Raw genomic sequence first — 19,920 nt, forward strand, 5'->3', positions numbered from 1 at the left:
AAAGATGAATAATATTTTTCTCAAAAACTCAGCATGAAAGTCAGGATAGAATACTCTGTGGGGGGAAAAAAAAATTAAAAATTAACTTTTGATAATCGAGAGGAAAGCACTTGCAGTGCAGCGTTCCCTCTGCCTTACTCAAGTAACTTCCATCGGTGCATTCAACCACACCAACCCCCCGGGCAGGGGGGAACCCACGGGACCCCCGTACACGAGACCTTTACGGTAGAATGACAGCTTCTGGGGGTCGAACTGCGGCCGGTCCTGCGCGGGGCCGCAGCGACGCGCGGGCACAGCGAGCGGGCGCGGGCAGCGCCGCCTCAGCCCCGCGGCCACGGCTCCCGGGCGGGCGTTGGAGGCGCTGGCCCGAACCCCGGCCCGAGCCCCCGCAGCTGTTACGAGTCCGCTGCGACCCCTCCCCACGATCTCATCTGCCCGGCGAACGCCCGGGCGCGGGAGGAGTCGCAGGCGGGGAGGAGCCGCCCCGCGGCGGGCGCTGGGCGTTGGACCGCCCGCTCCCACCGCTCCCACCGCTCCCACCGCTCCCACCGCTCCGGCCGCTGAAGGGAGCGCCGGCGGGCGCTGCGCTGCCCCGCAGCTGCTCCCGGCTCCCCGCCCTGCGAGGAGGCATCGCTCCGGCGAGGTCGGTGAAGCGCTTCGCCTGAATCTCTCTGCCAAAGCTGAAGTGCCGGTTAAGGCACTTCAACTTTTCAGAGGAGAGTCAAAAGGCCGTATTCTCCGTGCTCTGTGCTTAGGAATGCTCCACTTTCCTCCCTCACCTCATCCTTCTTCAGCCCTCCTAAGATGCATGCTCGGAGCCAGACCTACTCTTCTTGAATGAATAGATCCTGTAGACAAGGTTTTGGGCATTCTGGAGGGGAGGAAAGGGGATTTTGGCATAAAAGCACATCTGCTGTTCCAGACGGGAGAGGTGGGCAGCTGGAGTTCATGCAGGTTTTTGAAAAGTGAAAATCTCAGCTGAGCCACCAGGTAATCTTGAGTATAGATTTTGGAGAGCCAGGGAGGATGCCAGTATACAATGAAGTCTTGGTGGTTTTTTTTTTTTAAAGAAAGCTGTGAGAACCCTACCTCTTTTATCTTGGGCTTTAGGGACTTTAGGGGAAGGTATCAGCTAAAAAAGAACTAGTTAAAAGGCTAGAAAATTAACATCTAACCTATTGTGCCTGAGTGGAATAATCAAGGAGGAAAGTATCCCTGCTAACCTTGTAGACGACCAGGCCAGTCATAGAAAAAATGAAGAAAAAACAAAGGAATATAATTAATTAAGGTGGTTTTTTTCCCTGAAACTTGTTTTGGGTGGTTTTTTCGGTAGTATTTTTACTTCAAGAGGCAGATGAACATTTTCTCTAGCAGGTGATCGTATGCCAAAGACCGTAGAATAGTGGCCACTTTGTCACCTATTACATCAGCAAAAATAAGGAGCTAGTAGTGTAATACAAAGTGTTGCTTTTCAGGTCAGCCTCACCTTTGATTGTTTATTTCTTGAGTCAGGCAATAGTGTCTAAGAGAGTGTATAACACTGTTACATCTGCGATTGGCTGCCCTAAGGCAGAGCTACTAAGGAATTCTTGAGAGTTATTGTAATCCTTGTTATAATAGTACGCTGAGTAGAATAGCAATTTCTGTGTATGCAAGTTTTTGGTAAGATCAGTTGCTGAACTTGTGTATGTATTTTAGAAACTAAAATTTAAACAAACCATTTGTACTCTAAACCATTTCTATTTCTCAGTAATCAGATATGCACGGAAAGTATTAATATTTTAAAACACATTTGTTATATAGAAAGATTTTCACTCCACAAAACATAAATGTATGATAAATTGATTTTAAAAAATATTTTCAATCTTCAGCTTGACATTTGCAAGCTATCATAAAATGTATCTAAATGTCTGATAAGAACTGGAAGAGAACTCTATGTGACTACTGAATTTATATCCTTGGGAATTCGTTTTTGAGATGCTGCTGTCTTCTTGAAAAGATAGACTTTAAATGTCTGGATTGTTATAAACATTTTTGGTTTTTTTGCAAATTTCAGATTTCAGAATGGAGGGGGCACAAAAAAGTAATACAGGAGGTTCAAACACTCGAGAAAATGCTGAGCGTAATCGCACTGGTTCTGTCATGAAATCAGAAGATGTAACCAGAACTACTCACCCTGCTCAACGAACAGGAAGCGTTTCCTCTTCTCGTGGATCTTTTTCATTTGGAAGTCAAAGTTTGTCTAAGATTTACCGCCCTAGTGGAGCGACAAACATACAAAGTTCCAAAGCAAAACAGGTATAATTTTTTTTCAGATCATTAAATACAGTTTATATAAACAGTTAGTTCTGGTTTTTTATTTATTTTTTTTTTTTTATTTCTATATTTCCTTGTACTCGATTCTTTTACTAAATTATTTCTGGTAGAAAGTGTGTCTTTGTTTTCAATGATAGTAATATTCTAAGATTTTATTTTAAAGTAATAGAGGAAGGAAGAAGGAGATATTAATTGAATCATTTACATTGAAGCAAAGCTCTACTCTGTTCCTGCAAATATTTACCCATGTTTTGACCTGTCTGTATTAATATAATAAATTGAAATTTTGATAGTGAAAAATAAAACAGGTTAATGTGTCACAGAAATATTTTAAAATCTAGCTAGTAGTATTTTTAATATTTGTTTTTCCTTGACATATCCTTAGAGTTGAGTTTACATCTTATAATAATTCTTAATTATTTGTTTTTCTGTTAGCCTCTGAAAGTTTAGATATTTTTAAAGAGTAGGGCATTTATGTAGTTGTATAATACAAGACAGTAGATTTCAACATTAATTGCAAGTTAAATAGGTCATTATTGTGATCATTTTGTGTATTTTTAGTTTGAAAGATATGTTTCATGTTTTAGGCTCAATACATACAAGCAAGAGAAAATCGAAAAGCACAAGTTAATGCTTCATATAAATACATATTTGAAGTTCTCAGTGCCAGTATAGGATTAGACTTAGCAACTGTGGAAGAAATGATTTTGGATGCCCCTTCGGTGAGTCTGTTCTGTATACTTGTTGATTTAAATAGTTAAAATATGTAGCAGATTACCTATTTGATTTGAATTGTTATTGATCACTTTGTTTCTGCCAGAAAATGTGATTATTAAGGCACACAATTCATCTAAAAGGATACCTGACTAAATCTTTCAGCTTAGTTTCCTGGCAGATCTGCAAATATCCCCAAGGTTTTTGATTGTGGCTTTTTCATCTTTCTTATCTCAAGGAAAATATAAATACTGCTGTTGTTTTGACCGAGGAATTTCTGGTCACATCTACCAGTTCCAACAATTTTATTCATCTTGGCCTGACATTATTATGTTCTAATGATGACCATTTTTGTTTGTTAAGCAAGTTCTCACTGAAATTCCAAAGATTCTGCAAAAACTTCGTGGGAAAATTTTGAAAATTAGGAGTGTTGTTAGTAATAAGAAGGGCAATTAATTAATCCTGCACAGTTTAAATTATATAATGACATTTGGAAAGACCCACTGAATAATTTCATTTTTGAGTGCTTTGTTTATTTTTAAATGTTTTTTTGTGATACATAGCATTTCCAGTTTCAGTTTATTCATAAACAATTTAGGCTCTTGGGACTATGTTAACACTGTCCTTCAACGAATTGTCATTTAGTAAATTGCCATATACATGTCTGACATCCATGAGCTAGGTTTAACCCTTTAAAACATTAGCCTGCATACATATTCACACAGTGAGTGTGGGTACCACATGGACTTGAACCAGAAGCTCTTTGCAGAATCAGTAGCTGCAGTGACAGCTCCTGTCTTACCTTGGGTGTAGAACCATACAACCCCAAGAGTTAGATTGCCTTTCTCTTTAGTCACTGAGCTTTCAGTACTTTAACAATTTTCTTTTTCTTTCCCTATTTTTGGGGTGGAGATTTTTAATGTATTTTTCTCAGTTTTAACCTTGTTATTCACTAGTACCTAGTAACCAAAGCAAAATTGATTTCTAGAGCTGGCTTGCTTTTGCTTCTTTTATTTTCATGTGATGTCATCTTCTCACAAGAGTGGGTTTAAATCCTGTCCACCTGGGTGTCACTCATTTTCCTACCACTGTTCTGATTCAGTTTTTATATTTGTTTATAAGAAACATAAACTCCTAAGGAATATACCACGTCTAGAAGTGCATCCTTTGTCCTTGAACAGGTGATTTGTCTCCAGACATACTTGCTTGCTAAACTTCTGATGTTTTTCTGATGGGAGGGAAACAGAAGGTCTCAGTTTGAGAGACAGTTTGAATGCCCAGTCACATCTTGTTGAACTAGTTGTCCTTGCAGGTACTTACGGAGACTGTGAAAGAAGGTGGATTTTGACCAGATCAGTCAATATCTTCTGATCTCCTCTGTACCTTCTTTCAGTGCTTTTCAGAGCTTTTTTCACTTCCTATTAAAACCCATATCCTGGTTTTACCAGGACACACAAATTGTCTAGGACAGTTTGAAAATTTGGATTTTTGAAACTCTAGCTGTAATTTCAGGCAAGTTCTTCAGAATGACAATCCATACACAAGCAGTGTTACAAAGCTTTCCATCCTTGCAGCATCCGAAGCACCTTGTGTAACATGACAAAATCAAAATGGACACCTAGAGACCTGTAGTCTCTACTACACCTTTTAGGGTGGCCAGTTTATGGACAGGTACAGCAAGCTAATTATGGGGCAATATGGTCTCCCTCAGATGTGATCTCATTGTCCTTCCAGAAGTCAGCAAAATCTTTGTCATCATGGAAAACTTTGGGAACCAATGTGGCCAGTTCATGTCTCCAGAATAAAATGTTCATGTGTCATGTTACTCTTCTTACATGAAATAATATTTTATGTTAAGGCATACAGTAGCAATAGCAGAATATGTCAAGTCATGGAAATGTTATGTGAATGTTTCTAAGTCTCTTACGACCAATTACTTCAAGTTGGTACTTACTGATCTCTGTGAGTGGCAGATATTCTCCAATATCTCTGTGTTACTGGACAAAATCATAAATGTTTGATGACCATTTACCAGGAGCTAGGCCACCTGTGTGTGGTTCAGTACTTGAAGGCAATATTTGAAATATCTAATATGCTGGTTTATATCTTCTCACAATATTTGAGGATAAACCTTGCATTCCAACAAAACTTTAAAAAGCAGCATGGTGAAATTAGTTTTGCATATCCTAAAGGCACATAAAAATATTTTGAGTAACAAGTATTTACTTTTGATTTAACAGTTGGAGGCCTTTGATTCTTTTTTTGCCAAGCGAGGAAGAAAAACACTGAAAATTTTCTATCAAGAAGGAGATGCACCAGGAATAGGTAAATGTTTAGCAATATTAGTACAGGCAAATGTAATAGTGCATTGTGTTGCTCATTTTGTTTGATGTTTCCCAGAAAAAAAATCTATTTTTCACTTGTTCAGAATTTTGCGACCTTTTTCTCTAAGAACTGAAAATTAATATTTTAAATGCTCATTTCAACTCAAATTGTTTAGAAAAAAATTCTCAATTTTAACAATTCTTGGGAGGAAGGATATTAAACATTCTCCTGAAATACTGAATTGGTTGTAACTTTTTCATATGAAAATTTTGCCCCCAGTTCATTAGAAAACACTTTCATAAAACCTGTCTGAATTCGCATTTATTATAAATATTTGAAATTTTTCAGTTTTCAGATGCTTGATAGAGAAGTAGAATTTAATGTCTGAATTCCCTAATGATTCTCTAATCACTGCACATGCTGTTCCCTTACCTACGTATATTAAACTATCAAATTGCATAGGATTATATCCACAGAGGACCCGAGGCTATTCGTAGTCTCTATTTTCTCACTCAGACCTGATGTCTTGTTTGATAGGATGAATGTGAATAAACAAAGTACCTTAGTCACCAGCAAATTGTTCCAGAATGATAAGCCTGAACAAATTACCCTTTCTATGCAGTACAGTGTGCCAAAATAGCTTTGTAAGATATATGGTATGTGTTTGGTGTACCTTTCTAATGGTGTAGTTAATTACAGTCGCAAATTCTGCTGGTTTTTGTTCGCTTACAAAAGAAGAAAATAAATTATTTATGTGTTCAGTTTTCTTTCCCTACATTGATTTAAGCATTTTATAATACCCTCACTTTTTAAAATAGTGACATCCATGAAATTCCTTTTCAGAGTGTGGTCGGACAATTCCGGGTGCTGCAAAAGGAAGTAAAGTGATGCAATTTTATGTGGACAAGGCACCAGACAAAATCGTAGGACTGTGCTTATTTTTTGTTCGTTGTAAGAATGACAGTGCCATAAATGAAAAAACTATACATGAGGTAGCTATTTTTTGTTTCATTATTTTTTTCAATATTGACACATACCTAAAATTACTGGTAACTGCATTTTTTGAATGTTAAGTTTTATCACACACTTTGCTCTCCATTTTCGGTGGGCAATGGATAGTGGTATTGCTTCAGCAAATGCTCAGGATATCTTGTGAATTTAATGTCTTACAGGATTCTTGCTAAAGAAGTCAGCATTTAGATTAATTTCTTATTCTCCTTGTTGTTTCTGAAGCAGTTAAAGCCACTAAGTACATTTCAGTTGTGATGAAAATCTCCATAAACTACAAGGACACACAGAAGACTTTATTGCAAATACCAGGAGACAAAAAGTTTACCTGTACCCTTCTGTTTTACTTGTCTTTGAATGTGCAAAACACACAGTTATCCTATGTAAATTATGTAGCATGAGTTTTTACAAGACAAATTCTTGGATAAGTGTAGGCTTTGTTCTTTTTTATAGCTACACATCTTAATACTCAGGCAGCACTTGAGGGACTGTGAATTGCAAAGAAACAGTTTTACATATGTATCTTTTAATTAATATAATTTCAAATTCTTCAAACAGAAAATCCAATATTAATTTATATATTTTATATTAAAATATTCCATTCCTTTGGAGAGCTAAGAAGGCGAAAGAGGAAAAGCATCATTAGAAGTGAGATACAAAATCTGTTATCAGGAGTCTAAATATTGGTCATAAATATTACTTTTGCATCAAGTTCCTTCCAAATACATTCCAAATACTGAAGAGATAAGGAAAAGCAATTTATGTCCTAGGAAGTTCGTTGCATGAAGTATGTTAATACTTGCTTATTTGAAAGACATTTAAAAAACTGGAATATTGAAAATAACCAGAACTTGTAATGTTTAGTTTTGGAGAGTAGGAAAAAATTTCCTCTCACCCAAAGTAATATACATTTGGTCAGATAACTGCTTCTAATATAATTTCAGATAGAAACACTCAGAGCACTTTTTGCTCTTAATGCATTTCATGAAATAGCTAATTTTAGGTGGGGACATTTTTCTACAATTTAAAAATTTCCAAACTCCTTGTATGACAGGGAAATAACTGAAGTTACAAAAGCATAACCTGACAGCCTTCTAAAACTCTATTAAATCATTATTGACTTCCCTTTTTTAATGAGAACACCGTCTATGGGCACATTGGAGGTGTATTTGTTAAAGATTTTCCTCTCCTTAAATGATAGTTTTAGTTGGCATATTGGAGCGCTTTTGTGAAAATACGCTGAACTTAAAATACTGTTTCTAGATTAAGTTACTGCATCACTAACAATCATTTTGTTACAATGCAGGAGATCTTCTTTGGTGCTTTCGATGCCACTGAAGGACTCCTACGTGGCATTAAGAGTATGATAGAAAAGGTTTTTCTCCCTGCTATCCTTGCAACAAGTAACTGGGGTACTTTAGGTGAGACCAAAGAGGATACAAAAGACAAACAGAATTTTCTGGAAACAATTAACAGATACCTTTCATTTTTAGAAGGTAAGCATTGCATTTAGGAAAGATACTAGAGCAAATCTATTTAAAGATTTCCGTTTAAAGGCAGTAGCATGTAGATAAGGTTCTTTTCACATTTTGCAAGAAAAAAAAAATTATCAATTACTTGCATAATAAATACATGGGTTGATTATTTTCTTGAGGAAATAGTGATATGTTACTTTTAAGGAGGATCACTGGATTTAAAACTAGAATTTTCTGCTTTATGTGAGTACAGTAAAGTGGCTATTATATTGAAGCAGCACTGAGTGCAGACATAAATATTTTGAAATTTAAATTACTTAGACTGGTAGAAATTTGTTTTAAAGTCTTAATTGGTTTCATATTGTAATTTCCTTTTTTTCAGGTGCTGCAGCAAGCATTGAAGGAATTGTTGAGTTGAAAAAAATAGATTACATAAATTTTTCTGAGCTCCGATCCTTTGAGAAAATAGCTGCAGCGGCTGACAATTACGACACAGTTCGCCAACTAGAGGAAGTACTTATGATATGGTATAAACAAATTGAACATGTAAGTTGTTGTTTTAACACATCTATTCAGCATGAATATAGATAGATGTTCATAAATGATATACGAGACTTGCCTGTAGTTAGCCAAAAACCTCAGCTGCTTCTCCACCTGAGTTAAGACAAGTGCTTTGCTTCTATGCACAAGTTAAGCAGATAGTCCTTATCCCTAGGAACTTACAGTCTAGCAAGAATAAGAGTATCTGAACAATTAAGACAAAAACTAAGAAAAAGAGAACAGAAGGATGCAGGAATAATAACACTGGCGAGGACCACACATGTATATAGAACTTACCTAAATGTACATTGCCAGTGAAGTGTCTGCTGCCACTCGTGCTGTGAGGTACTATTTCTAGATACTATCTTTGACCAGGACCAGCAGGACATTTTTTGTCCTGCCTAAGTATTGCGTGGGAAGGTCTCAGTTATCCAAGAAATTAGTGTCTGAGACTTCCATGAAAAACACAGAATCCTTTGTCAAAATGAGAATCTGTGTAGATTGGGCATAATATGTTTAGTGTGTTTAGCTCACAAAAATAAAAATATAAAAGATATGTAAAAAGAGCTGTCTGCATGTTTATCTACATAAAAATGGGTACATTTATGAGTGATATTTAATATTTTCATTAAAGTAACTCTTGAAGGTTTTTACTAGTGAAGTTACATTTGGTGCATTTCAATTCATAGATTCTGATTAAAGAGAGAAATATAGGTATATGCTGATATTCACCCAGTTTATGACAGGAGTTGAAAATACATTTTAACTGCCTTAATTTCAGTTTAAGAATATGATTAAGTGCAATTCAGACTTAGGATGCTTTTCCAAATGGGAACTATTTTCATGTGTCATTAACTGCAAGCTTGTTCCTTATTAAATGAGTATCCTCAAGAGTGTTTCTTCTTTATAATGACTTGTCTATTCTCTGTAGTAGGTATTTGATTTTTTATTTTTTTTTAAATTGGTTGCAGGTTCTGATTGAGAGCAAGCAGGTAAGGAGAGAAGCTAATGATTCAGGTCCACTGACTGAACTGGAGCACTGGAAATATATGTCTGCTAAATTGAACTTTATTATCGAGCAGATCAAAGGACAAAACTGTAAAGCTGTCATTAGTGTTCTGAGAGTTGGACATTCTAAACTACTAAGGGTAATTATTTTTTCTTTTTTATATTTTTTTTACCATAGTAGGCAAAGCTTATGTTTTCAGGGTTTTTTCATTGCATCTAAAAGAGATTTTCTGAGAATTAAAAGAGAAAAATTTAGGTATGATGCTGGTGTGCTTAAGGTATTAAGATAAAGCAGAAGACATTACAGAGATACAGCCAAAATGATCATAAAATATATTATATATATAAAAAATATAATAAAATAACTTTTATTGCTTGCTTTGACAATGCCTTTTAAAAATTCATTTACCAAGGTTTACTTCTGGAAAATAAGTGCAAATAAGGAAATAGTTCACTATGTATGAAGTTTTTACAGTACTGTTTTCCCACTAGACATGGCAAGAGTTAGATGCCAGAATCACAGATGCAGCTAATGAGTCAAAAGATAATGTGAAATACTTAAACACACTTGAAAAAGTTTGTCGGCCACTTTACATCACTGATGTTGTAAGTATGCCTTTCATAATTTTTTAAACATAGTTTAGCTGTTTACCTAGAATGACCAGAGCAAAATAAATCTTCTTGTACTTGGTTTAAAGTGATATTTTCTGATTTACATTTCTATTTTTCTAATTTCTTTCTCAATGCCTGTCAAGCTAAATGTTGAAGCATTAGTTTATTTTATATATTACATAAAATATAGTGTTTTAGAATAGGTATTTAATCAATAAACATAAATACATATGACTGCCTAATAAGTCAGTCCTGTTACCAATATTATTCTAAAAAGCAATTAAGCAAGGTACATATTTTATAATACAAGAATCTCAAAGTACGCCTTCCACTGAAAATTCCATATGTGTCAATGAATGATCACATAGCTGAAACCAAAATACCAAAATTTCAGTTGTAGAGACAATAATGAAACCTAATGAGGTCCTAAATGGGTAAAATAATGTTTTAATATCAAATGTAGTATTAGCTGCATCTATTTGCAGAAATACCAGCTAGTCAGCATTTAAATAATTACTTGTAAATGTACACTATTTGACCCTAGTTCAAGATATTATTTAATAGGTGTAGGAACCATTAATAATTGTAACAGGTGAATTTTCCTAATGATTGTTGCAGAATAGGATGAAAGGAGGAAGTACTCTAGAAAAATAATGCTCTTTTGTTTTAAAGTGCTTTGTGTTTTGGTCCTATATGCCTCCTGTCCTTTATCAGGAAGTGTTGCATTTCTTTTGAACCTCTAGCAGCTTAGAATCCTATGAAGTTCGAACTGAGGGGAAGTAAGAAGACTGATAATATATGACGTAGAGCTGATATTGCATGTAATAGTATAAGAGACAAGTATGATTAACAGTATTAGTAACCTGTTTATCTTCATCTCTTCAAAGTATCACTAGAGGGAGCCAGGTACCAGGCCATAATGATGAGCTACTTCGTAGGTGTTATGAAGACAAAAATTCTTTTTATCACAAACACTCCATTTCTGGGTGGAAACCCATTGAAGAGTTCATAATTTTACTAATATAAGATAGTTAACTACTGTTCTTTGTTTAGTCTGGAACAATTTGGATGTATCTGAATTTCTGTTTAATGTCTTTGAACGTGTTCCAGAGATCAAGTTAATTTAGGAAAGATTTTCTGTGGTGTTCAGCTTAAAAAACAACGCTAAATATACCCTCGTTTAAAAAGAACTTCACTCTGTATTGAGTTGAATTCAATATCTGGTATGGAAAACCGTTTTATATATTAACGAATGAGGAATGGAATATATGCAGATTTAATATGATACTTAGTGTGTGTATCATAAAATATGGCATTTTGTGTATGTAGTATCACATGGTGAGATTTGTAGCTGAAGTGGGTTAATATATGAAAATTCAGACTTAACATTTAACTTAAGGCTTTGAATCACAGAAATTTCTGTACAGTCTGGTATTCAGGGTTTTATTTTTTGTCAAGAATTGAAAAAGAAAACCGATAGAGTCTCCTGATTCCATTTCAGGAGTGGTGGTGGTGATGAACAATGTGGACACAGATGATTGATTTTATACTGTATAGCATTTCTTTCACACTCCTGCTAAATGCAAATACCTGCTATGTCTACCCACAGTATAAGTTTACTTTGAGTTTGCAACCCAAAGTTAGTTCCAGGAGCTTGATTTCTCCATTGAGGGGTGACAGCCAAAATTACTTTTCTTGATGTTGTGAATTACATTTTGACAAGCCCCTGATAATGTTAAGTATTATAATTTTTCACCTCTCTTCTCTTTTTTTTCTCCCAAATACTTCAGAAGTGATTGAGTTGCAGAGTACTTGTAATTCCACAGTATGATTTTAACAACATGAACACTGATTACATGAAATATGTGAATTATTTAGGTGTTTCATATGATAGTTGAATGAATTAGGCATTTGTTAATGAAACTAACATTGGAACAATTCTATTAGTTTTATGAAAGGTCTGAATTAAACATTTTATGTAAAGATTGTTATCAAAATGAAATTACGTAAGTATATTTAGCAACTCTACTTGAAGGAAAGCAAAAGCATTCATCACAGACAACTGCTGTGAGCTGCTAGAAAAATACTTCTGACTGTGCCAAAAAATGCAAGCTATACTTTTTGAATCAGTTTTCAGTTTTGTTCATCAAAATAGCATATTTTAATAATTCATAACTTATAATACCTTTAATCTGATTTCTTACCAACGGATCAAGTATTTTTATTGTTCTTATTACTTGAGGTTTGAAATATTATTGAGCATGGTTAGTTTTTTTCTTTTACAAGAAATCTTTTGTTAAAATGACATGGCATTTTATAGATTGGTTCATGTGATTTAGGGAAAAATATAAATTAAAAGTTGTCAATAGAATAGAAATATATTTGCTAAGAATAGGAAGTAAAATTTTTCTCAAAACTCTGCTTTAAGGTATCAATGACACATGGAATACCAAATTTGATAAAGGCTGTACAAATGATTCATGGTGTTTCAAAATATTACAATACTTCTGAGAGAATGTCATCACTGCTTATAAAGGTAAATATATTAAGAAAAATGTTAATTATAAAAAATATGTAATTTTCCAGAAGAGAAATTTTGTTTAAATCAGGAGAACATTTGTTAAAAAATTATAATAAATAGTGGAGGTCTACATGGGAATGGAAGAGAACTCTGTTGATCAGGCGAAGATTAAACTTGGATTACAGACTTGTCTTCTGGAAGGAACTTTGTTGTTATTCTTGGTTCAACAATGTCAGTTTTTTTCTTATGTTCTTGATTAATCTTCTGACCTGAATTACTCTGATCAGTTGTTTCCCAAATCACAGACTCCACAAAGATTCTTTTATTATCAGCCTCGAAGACCTAATTTGGCAGATGGCCATCAATCTGACCAGGCCATTCCTCTAAAAGGCGTGAAAGACAAAAGGTTGCTGTTTTCCGAAGTCATACTTGAAAAGTTAATTAAACTTCAGGTCATAAACTTTTCCACTTTAAAACGGAAACTAAGACAGGCTACGTGTTTATACTTATGTCTTTTGCAGAATCCAGGTATTCACTGCATGAAAAACTGTTTTGGATAATATATATTTCTTTTATAGCAAAGAAAAACTTTATAACTAAAACACACACCTCCACTGAGCATACAGAGGAAATTCACAGTGATCCTCACTACACAACTTTGTTGTTTTTTTTTTTCTTTTTAACACTCCAGAGTTTAATGTCAAGTTTTGTTACACTTCAATTTGAATCAGTATGTTAAGAAACACATGCTCTTTTGAGGCCGTATTTATTCATGGCTGGGGCTGTTTTCCATATATCATAGGTTAGGTATATATTGCCTGTCATATAGTGGTTTTTTACGTTTGTGTATTGACTCTTGCTAGTGTCTGTTATTTAATGGTCCAAAGGAGTGTGCATTTTAGTACAAAGGCTAAAAACAACTGGTTACATGAGGCTGTGCCAAGAAATATCAAGGAAAAATCTCAATTTTATTTCAGGGGTTTAAGGTCCCCCTTACCGTTGGTTTCCACTTAACAATCACAAGAGGTGACATTCTATCTACAACTTCATCAGTCATTTTGTTACAGTTTGAGATTGCCTTTGGTGTGGTACTATTCAGTCTTTATTCAGTTAGGGATTCTTAAGACCTGCTTTACAGTACTCTAATGTCAGAAGAACTGCTTTGAATTGTTCATGTTACTTAATAGACAAAAAAATTATCTACCTGTAGCTGTTCTCTGTGATACATCTTCTGTATCTGCACATACTTCTCTCTCTTTCTGTCATTACTAAATTTGGAGTTTTATGGTTGAGAAGTAGAAGAATCCTTTCTCCTTTTTATAGGCATGGGAAGCCAAGGTAAAGACATACTGCTAGGATAGCAAAGTCTTTAAGGGCAGTCTTTAAATAAGGATGCACATGCTGCAAAGTGTAAAGATAACAATGTAGGGGAAGAATAGTTGGAATTAAATAAATTCTTTTTGTTCTTGAATTATGATTGAAAACCTTCTGTGTTTATATATATGTATTGTTGAACTTATAGGACATACAAATATGTCCTGGGACTTAAATGCATTTCTGAGAGTGTTCTTGGGGTTTTTATAGGGTGTTTGTTATGCCTATTGCAGATAACATTTAGCTGCTCTTATTCCCAAAGACAAAATTTATTCAAAATCTGATAGTACTAATACATGCATGTGGGAATTTTGTTAGATTTTGTGAAACAGGAAAATTTCCTATTAAGCTTGAGACCTACTTTGTTTTTTTGTCTAGGTTACAAATCAAATGATCATAACATGTAAAGCCTATATTACAGACGGAGGCTTGTCTCAGGTCTGGGAACAGGAGACATCAACAATCACTGAAAAAATTAAGGTTTGTATTTCGGTGTTTTATTATTTACCTATCAAAGCTATTGATTACCTGTTGATATCAGAAGGAAGTTCATATCAATATGTATTAAATGCTTCACATCTTTGCTCTTTTATTTCATGATGCTTCAAATATTTTCCCAATTCTTAGCCCACTGGTGGTGTTGAAATTAGAATGGCCTCATCTTTGTCAGTGTAGTCTGTTATTGATCCTGGAATTGGCATCTTCACCGTATGTGCAGCCAAGGAATTTTTCCATCCTGCATAATCCACATTCTTCCCTCTTGAGGAAGAGGACATGGGAGAAGGGGATACTTTTGGTATGGTACCATCTTCCTCTATCATGGGGAACCTGGTATTTGAATAGATATGACATTGTTACAGTAGTTCTTACCAGTACAAGATTTTCTTAACATATCATAAAAGTTCATTGCTAAGATAGTCTTCCTCTTCTTCATCTGATGGTGACCTATGAAGAACAAATCAAGTGCATGCAGTGTGCCAGGGCAAAACGTGCAGTTGTGGGGTTACTGCTTGCCAATGCTGACATCATTTCCACCTTCTCCTTTATCTGACCTCAGCTCCTGAATTCCTAATGTACCCAAAAAGGCATAGAAGTTCATAGTCCCTTAAAAATTAGGTCCAGAGGTAAAAAAGAAAATGTATTTAAATATATCTCTCCTGACTGACAGGTTGATCTGATACTAATAATTCATCTGTTTCAATGAGGAAATCTTGAGGCTGGTGTACAGCTGACAAGCCCTCATTATTCAATAAGAGAAATATACCCCCAGTTTCAAATCATGTTGATCAGTGTTCATTCTAGTATTTGTATATTTTTGAAGATCTGAACATTTTTTTCAATGAGGACTTTTTTCGATTTCCTGTAATTCATAGCCACTTGTTTTATATATACCTGCATGTTCAGACAGCCTGGTAACTTCCAGTATATGTGATAAAATCTGCTTTCTGTTTGACAAGAACTAGCAGAAAAGTTTGTATTCCAGTGACTATAGACTTCACATTTCTCACATTTCTCATCAGTCACAGTTTTTACATCTGATAAGGTCTTAGTGTAGAACTCTTTGTTGAGGGGTCCCCCATCCCCAAAGGAACAAGACTGTGACCATCACTCTGATGTTGAAATTGCAACAATCAAGTCTTGTCGCTGGATCCACGGGTGGTGATATCTTTCTTCTCTACTATCTACTCTTGTCACTTCCTTCTCTTTCTTTCTTTTCCTTGTATATTTTCTTTGTGATATTTTTACAGAAAGGAACCAGAAAGGCTACATACCTTCTTTCTACTGCAACCAAATTGTTTTCAGAATAAACTTGCCACATATATTCATCAGTCATTCAGTGTTGTTTTGCTCTAATCCACCCCAAAGGATCTATAAACAAGAATGTCAGTGACCCTGTCTCAGAGGTAGAAGTCTTAAAATAATCAACTGATTCTTCAACATCCCTTTAATTCAGACTTGTCAACATACATTAATTTGAATAACCAATTTCTTTTAAGTCCTCTGAGAGTTCCAAACAGACTACTCTGTTATGCCACATTCTGTCCTTACTCAGCGGACAGTCTGACCTTTCTTAATTAAGTTAATGGCTTTTCTTGCTCATTCTGTTCATTTGGACATCTCCAAATGCCTCATTTAGAGCAGAAGCCATCATCTGCTCTTTGCAGACCTCTAAACCACTACTTACTTTAACATGAACTAAAACTTTCCTCTTCTTTTTTTGGTGACTCATTTCCCAATGTTACATCTTTTGCTGTACTGTACTATTGTGTGTTCATATGTTGCAAACATTTGCTACAGATGCAGAAAGAAAACCACTGTATGTAAGTCGTTACTGCCTGTAACTAGATTCAGTGATAATTAACCACTTTGGAATGAGAGTTGGTTTGAGTTCTCTAGTCTCTCACCCATAAACATAGCGTAATGAGTATGGTATTTATTCCTTCACTTTTTAGGACTGCACATGTCTGTTGAAAGAATATCAGAAATGCTTTCGTGAAGCTAAGCAAGAGATTTTGGAAACTCTGGGAGAAAAGGCATTTGAAGTATCAGAAATGTACATTTTTGGAAGATCCGAAGCTTTTTGTAGGAGATTAGAAAAAGTGAGTGTACTGTGTGCTGTTGTTGTTGGTAAAGAAACACCTCTCCAAAGAGCAGTTTACAAAGTGGACACTTGTCAGCATACATGCTCCTAAATGATCTTGTAAAGGAGTTTGTAAATCTTTGTTGAGAGAAACTAGGTACTTCCACAAAGTCAGCTCAGTACTTCAGCAATTACCTCACAATTGCCTACTGTGCTTGTCAATTTGTCTCTGTTAGTGTGGAGAGAAATAACCTAATTATCTAGACTTACATCATTATTGTAGGAGGTTTAAAATTATGTGAAAAATAACACACTTTTGCTTTTTTGAATGGTATCCTGTTACTGCTAAATACAATTTTTCAGATGATTCTGCTCTTTGGTGTGGTCTTAACATTCAGCTTGATAATCCAATGAAGAGACTTTAAACTAGCATTGATGGAGTTTGTGTGGAAAAGGTAATAGGTGCTTCTTGTGCAGAATAAGGTCAGACTAGGGATAAGGCAATAATGGGGCAGTCATCACAGCGTAGGAATTCCGTGAGTCTTTGATGCATTTCCTCATCATGCAGTATACACACTAATCTGTAGGATTGTTTTTTTTATTCTTTGAATTATCTTTTTGTTATCAGTATGTATATGTCATGTTTTAACTCTTTCCACATAAAAAATAAATCCCCTATCACAAAGAAGAACAATGATTATTTTACTTTGTGTTGGGTTGTAGTGAGAACTGATGTTGAAAACTGAATTAACAGTGCTTTGTTGAAGATACTTGATTCAGAAGCTCAGAAATTACACATTTGTGAATTCCGTAGTTAGAGAAGTGGCTGTTGTTTATTTTATTTTACTCATGTTTTAGTTTGTAGAGGAAGTAACAAATAATTTGTTATGAGCATGAATATAATGTCTATATTTCAGATTACAGAGATGATAGCCGTAGAGAAAACTTTTAGTGCACTGAGCCTGTGTGCAATTGAAGGTATAGATCTTATGGCAGTAAAATTCAAAAATATCTTCCACATATTTCAAAAGAAACAATATGACGTCCTTGATCCACAAAACACAGAGTTTGATGTGGATTTTGTGAAATTCATGACAGAAGTTGAACGTTTAGAGGTAAGTAGTATTGCTACCTATAATTTAATCATGGAAGAATCTCATCACTACTTGCTCAGTGTCAAACAGTGTCAGTGAGACTTTGGATTGTGAATAGGCTATGTTGTTGTTCTTCCAATGAACAGGAGTCTGTGTTTGTCTGGAGGGAGGCTTTTTCCATTCTTTCTTCTACTTTCAAAGAAAGGTGTAAAATATATCAAAGAATCCTCAGTGATGATTGTCACTCTGCAGCCAAAATGAAAAAATCATGAGACCTGAGAGAATGATCTGCATGGATGCCATTTATTAGCCTGGAGAAACATGGTTAGATTTTGGGCAGAACAAAGCTGCAACTGATTTATTTCATAGAACTGTATGACATTTTAAGAGATTATTTGCCTGAAACTAGCTATTCATTAATTATATTAAGCATGGACTAGTGAAGGCTATTTTGTGCTTTAAGCAGTAACAGTTTAAAATGTTAAGACAATATCAGCATAGTATTCTATGACCAGAAAAAGCATACTAAATTATATATTCTTTAGACACAGCTACAGACCTTTATGCGTACCTGTTTTGGGAGAATTTTGTCTTCACAGAACTCACTTCAGTTACTTCAGAGGTATTGGCAACTATGTTTTAAGATATTTTAAACTGACTTCAAATTATTGATTAACATGATTTAAGTAACACAGCTATTTTAGAACAAAGGGCTTAATCGACAATTTTTCATTACTGATGTTCTGAACCACTTAATAATCATGAAATATATATCGTAGCTTTCCTATGTGAATCAATATATTCTGTTTCTTAATTTCATTAGATTATTTTGTATATATGAGAGGGTACTAAAGGAAAAACCTAAAGAATTACAACACAACAACAAAAATACCCAGCAAGGCAGAAATTTTCAGCTTACTGGAAGTTGCTCAAACCAAAGTTTTCTGAATTCAGAAGCATTTCCTAGATTTGTGCTTCTTTCACTTTATGTAATGTTCATATACTCCAAAATAAATTTAAAAAATTATTTGAGTTTTAGGAATATAATTTTGGGTACTAATCTTTAATACAGGTTTCAAAATCTGAATATGCCATGCCTTCAAGAAGAAACAGTACGTACAGCTGGTTGTATTCTTCAACATTATGTAGCAGAGCTTGAAGCTACTAAAAAGGTATTTCATTTCTTTTCAATAAATTGTAAACATCATGTTAAAATAGGTGCAAGTATTTTAATATGAATTTTTATTTATTCTGCCTATTTCACTAATTGACTATCAAAGTTCAATTATCATACTTCCTGTTACAGCAAACAGACCTTAGTGTATGGGAAACACAATAAACATGCTTTTGAAGGCAAATATGTAATCACAATTTTACTTTTTAAACCAAAATATTTTCTGTTATTCCTTCATCAATTAAATTTTAAAAAAGTGTTCTCTACTCGCTGTGTACATTACTTGCATATGCCTGTTAGTTTTTTTTATTATATGAGATCTCTACAGTTAATTTGCATTTATAAGTTGCTATTATCAAAGCTGTGGCAGCATAAAATACATGTCAAATGAAGTTAAATTGTGTTTATGTTGATTATAAAGTAATATTTCATGATTTGTGTGGTTCACCATGACTGTAGGATGAGAATTAACTTCTGGTGACTGTTCACATAACTTGGTTGTAATCTTTTAGAGAAGAATTGATCTAACCTGACTTTATTTGTCTGTAAAACAAACATCTGCCCTGGAACTAGATGTCTAAACTCCCTTTCTACTCAAGAAAGAAGGAAGTATTCTGGAGTTGGTTAATCTGATTCATTTCACGTAGTAACATGAAGATTTAAATAATTCCCTCCAAATGGCCATTTTCTTCAATGAGTATAAAGGGAATCTGGAAAACCAGACTGATGAAAATTTTTTTTGAGATGTTTACATTTTGTGAGATCAATGACACAAGTTGACACGAGGAGCCAAGTGTCTATAAACTCCACACTTATTAGAAAATGATTCCTCCAAACAGTGTCTTAAAATTGTAGCCTAGCAAAGCTGCTCTGAACTACTCTTTACAGTGTCCTTTCTCTACCTACACACTGTATATAACACTCCCTGAACCTGTAATTACTGGCTCAATTTAAATAAAATATTTACTGCAGCACTGCCTGCTCAAAAAATCATGTAGCCTACCCATGGCTGTTTTCTCCAGGGGAAAAAAAACCCCAAACTGGCTATATTTTCTGAGAGGGTTTCATCCAGGTCAGCTCCTCTCTTAAGTTCACTGTGAAGCTACTTGGATTTCTTTTGTTGGGACTGTGCAGGAGACAGTGTAGGGTTAAGAAGACATACTAGTAAGTGAAGAGTT

The 19,920-nt window shown here is 34.8% G+C and overlaps 1 protein-coding gene across 3 annotated transcripts in view; it reads left to right on the forward strand.

The window, feature by feature from the left end:
- Window positions 1-370: 370 nt before the first annotated feature.
- The window catches only part of DNAH8 (dynein axonemal heavy chain 8), a 125,778-nt gene continuing 106,228 nt past the window's right edge, over window positions 371-19,920 (forward strand). For 2 of the 3 annotated variants that reach the window (XM_051783439.1, XM_051783442.1), the window contains exons 1-15: window positions 823-931; window positions 2,057-2,298; window positions 2,904-3,038; window positions 5,271-5,355; window positions 6,199-6,347; window positions 7,670-7,859; window positions 8,221-8,384; window positions 9,350-9,526; window positions 9,879-9,992; window positions 12,427-12,534; window positions 14,272-14,373; window positions 16,347-16,493; window positions 17,392-17,589; window positions 18,114-18,190; window positions 18,641-18,740. In XM_051783439.1, coding sequence (XP_051639399.1) covers window positions 838-931; window positions 2,057-2,298; window positions 2,904-3,038; window positions 5,271-5,355; window positions 6,199-6,347; window positions 7,670-7,859; window positions 8,221-8,384; window positions 9,350-9,526; window positions 9,879-9,992; window positions 12,427-12,534; window positions 14,272-14,373; window positions 16,347-16,493; window positions 17,392-17,589; window positions 18,114-18,190; window positions 18,641-18,740 — 2,082 coding nt within the window. In that variant the 5' untranslated portion in view covers window positions 823-837. Of the gene's footprint in view, window positions 644-822; window positions 932-2,056; window positions 2,299-2,903; window positions 3,039-5,270; window positions 5,356-6,198; window positions 6,348-7,669; window positions 7,860-8,220; window positions 8,385-9,349; window positions 9,527-9,878; window positions 9,993-12,426; window positions 12,535-14,271; window positions 14,374-16,346; window positions 16,494-17,391; window positions 17,590-18,113; window positions 18,191-18,640; window positions 18,741-19,920 lie in introns of those variants that run through there. The other variant, XM_051783440.1, reaches the window with a different exon arrangement.

This window comes from Manacus candei, unplaced genomic scaffold (assembly GCF_025592945.1).
Source record: "Manacus candei isolate 608988 ecotype Guabito, Panama unplaced genomic scaffold, ASM2559294v1 h1tg000017l, whole genome shotgun sequence".
In the NCBI taxonomy this organism is placed as follows: Eukaryota; Metazoa; Chordata; class Aves; order Passeriformes; family Pipridae; genus Manacus; species Manacus candei.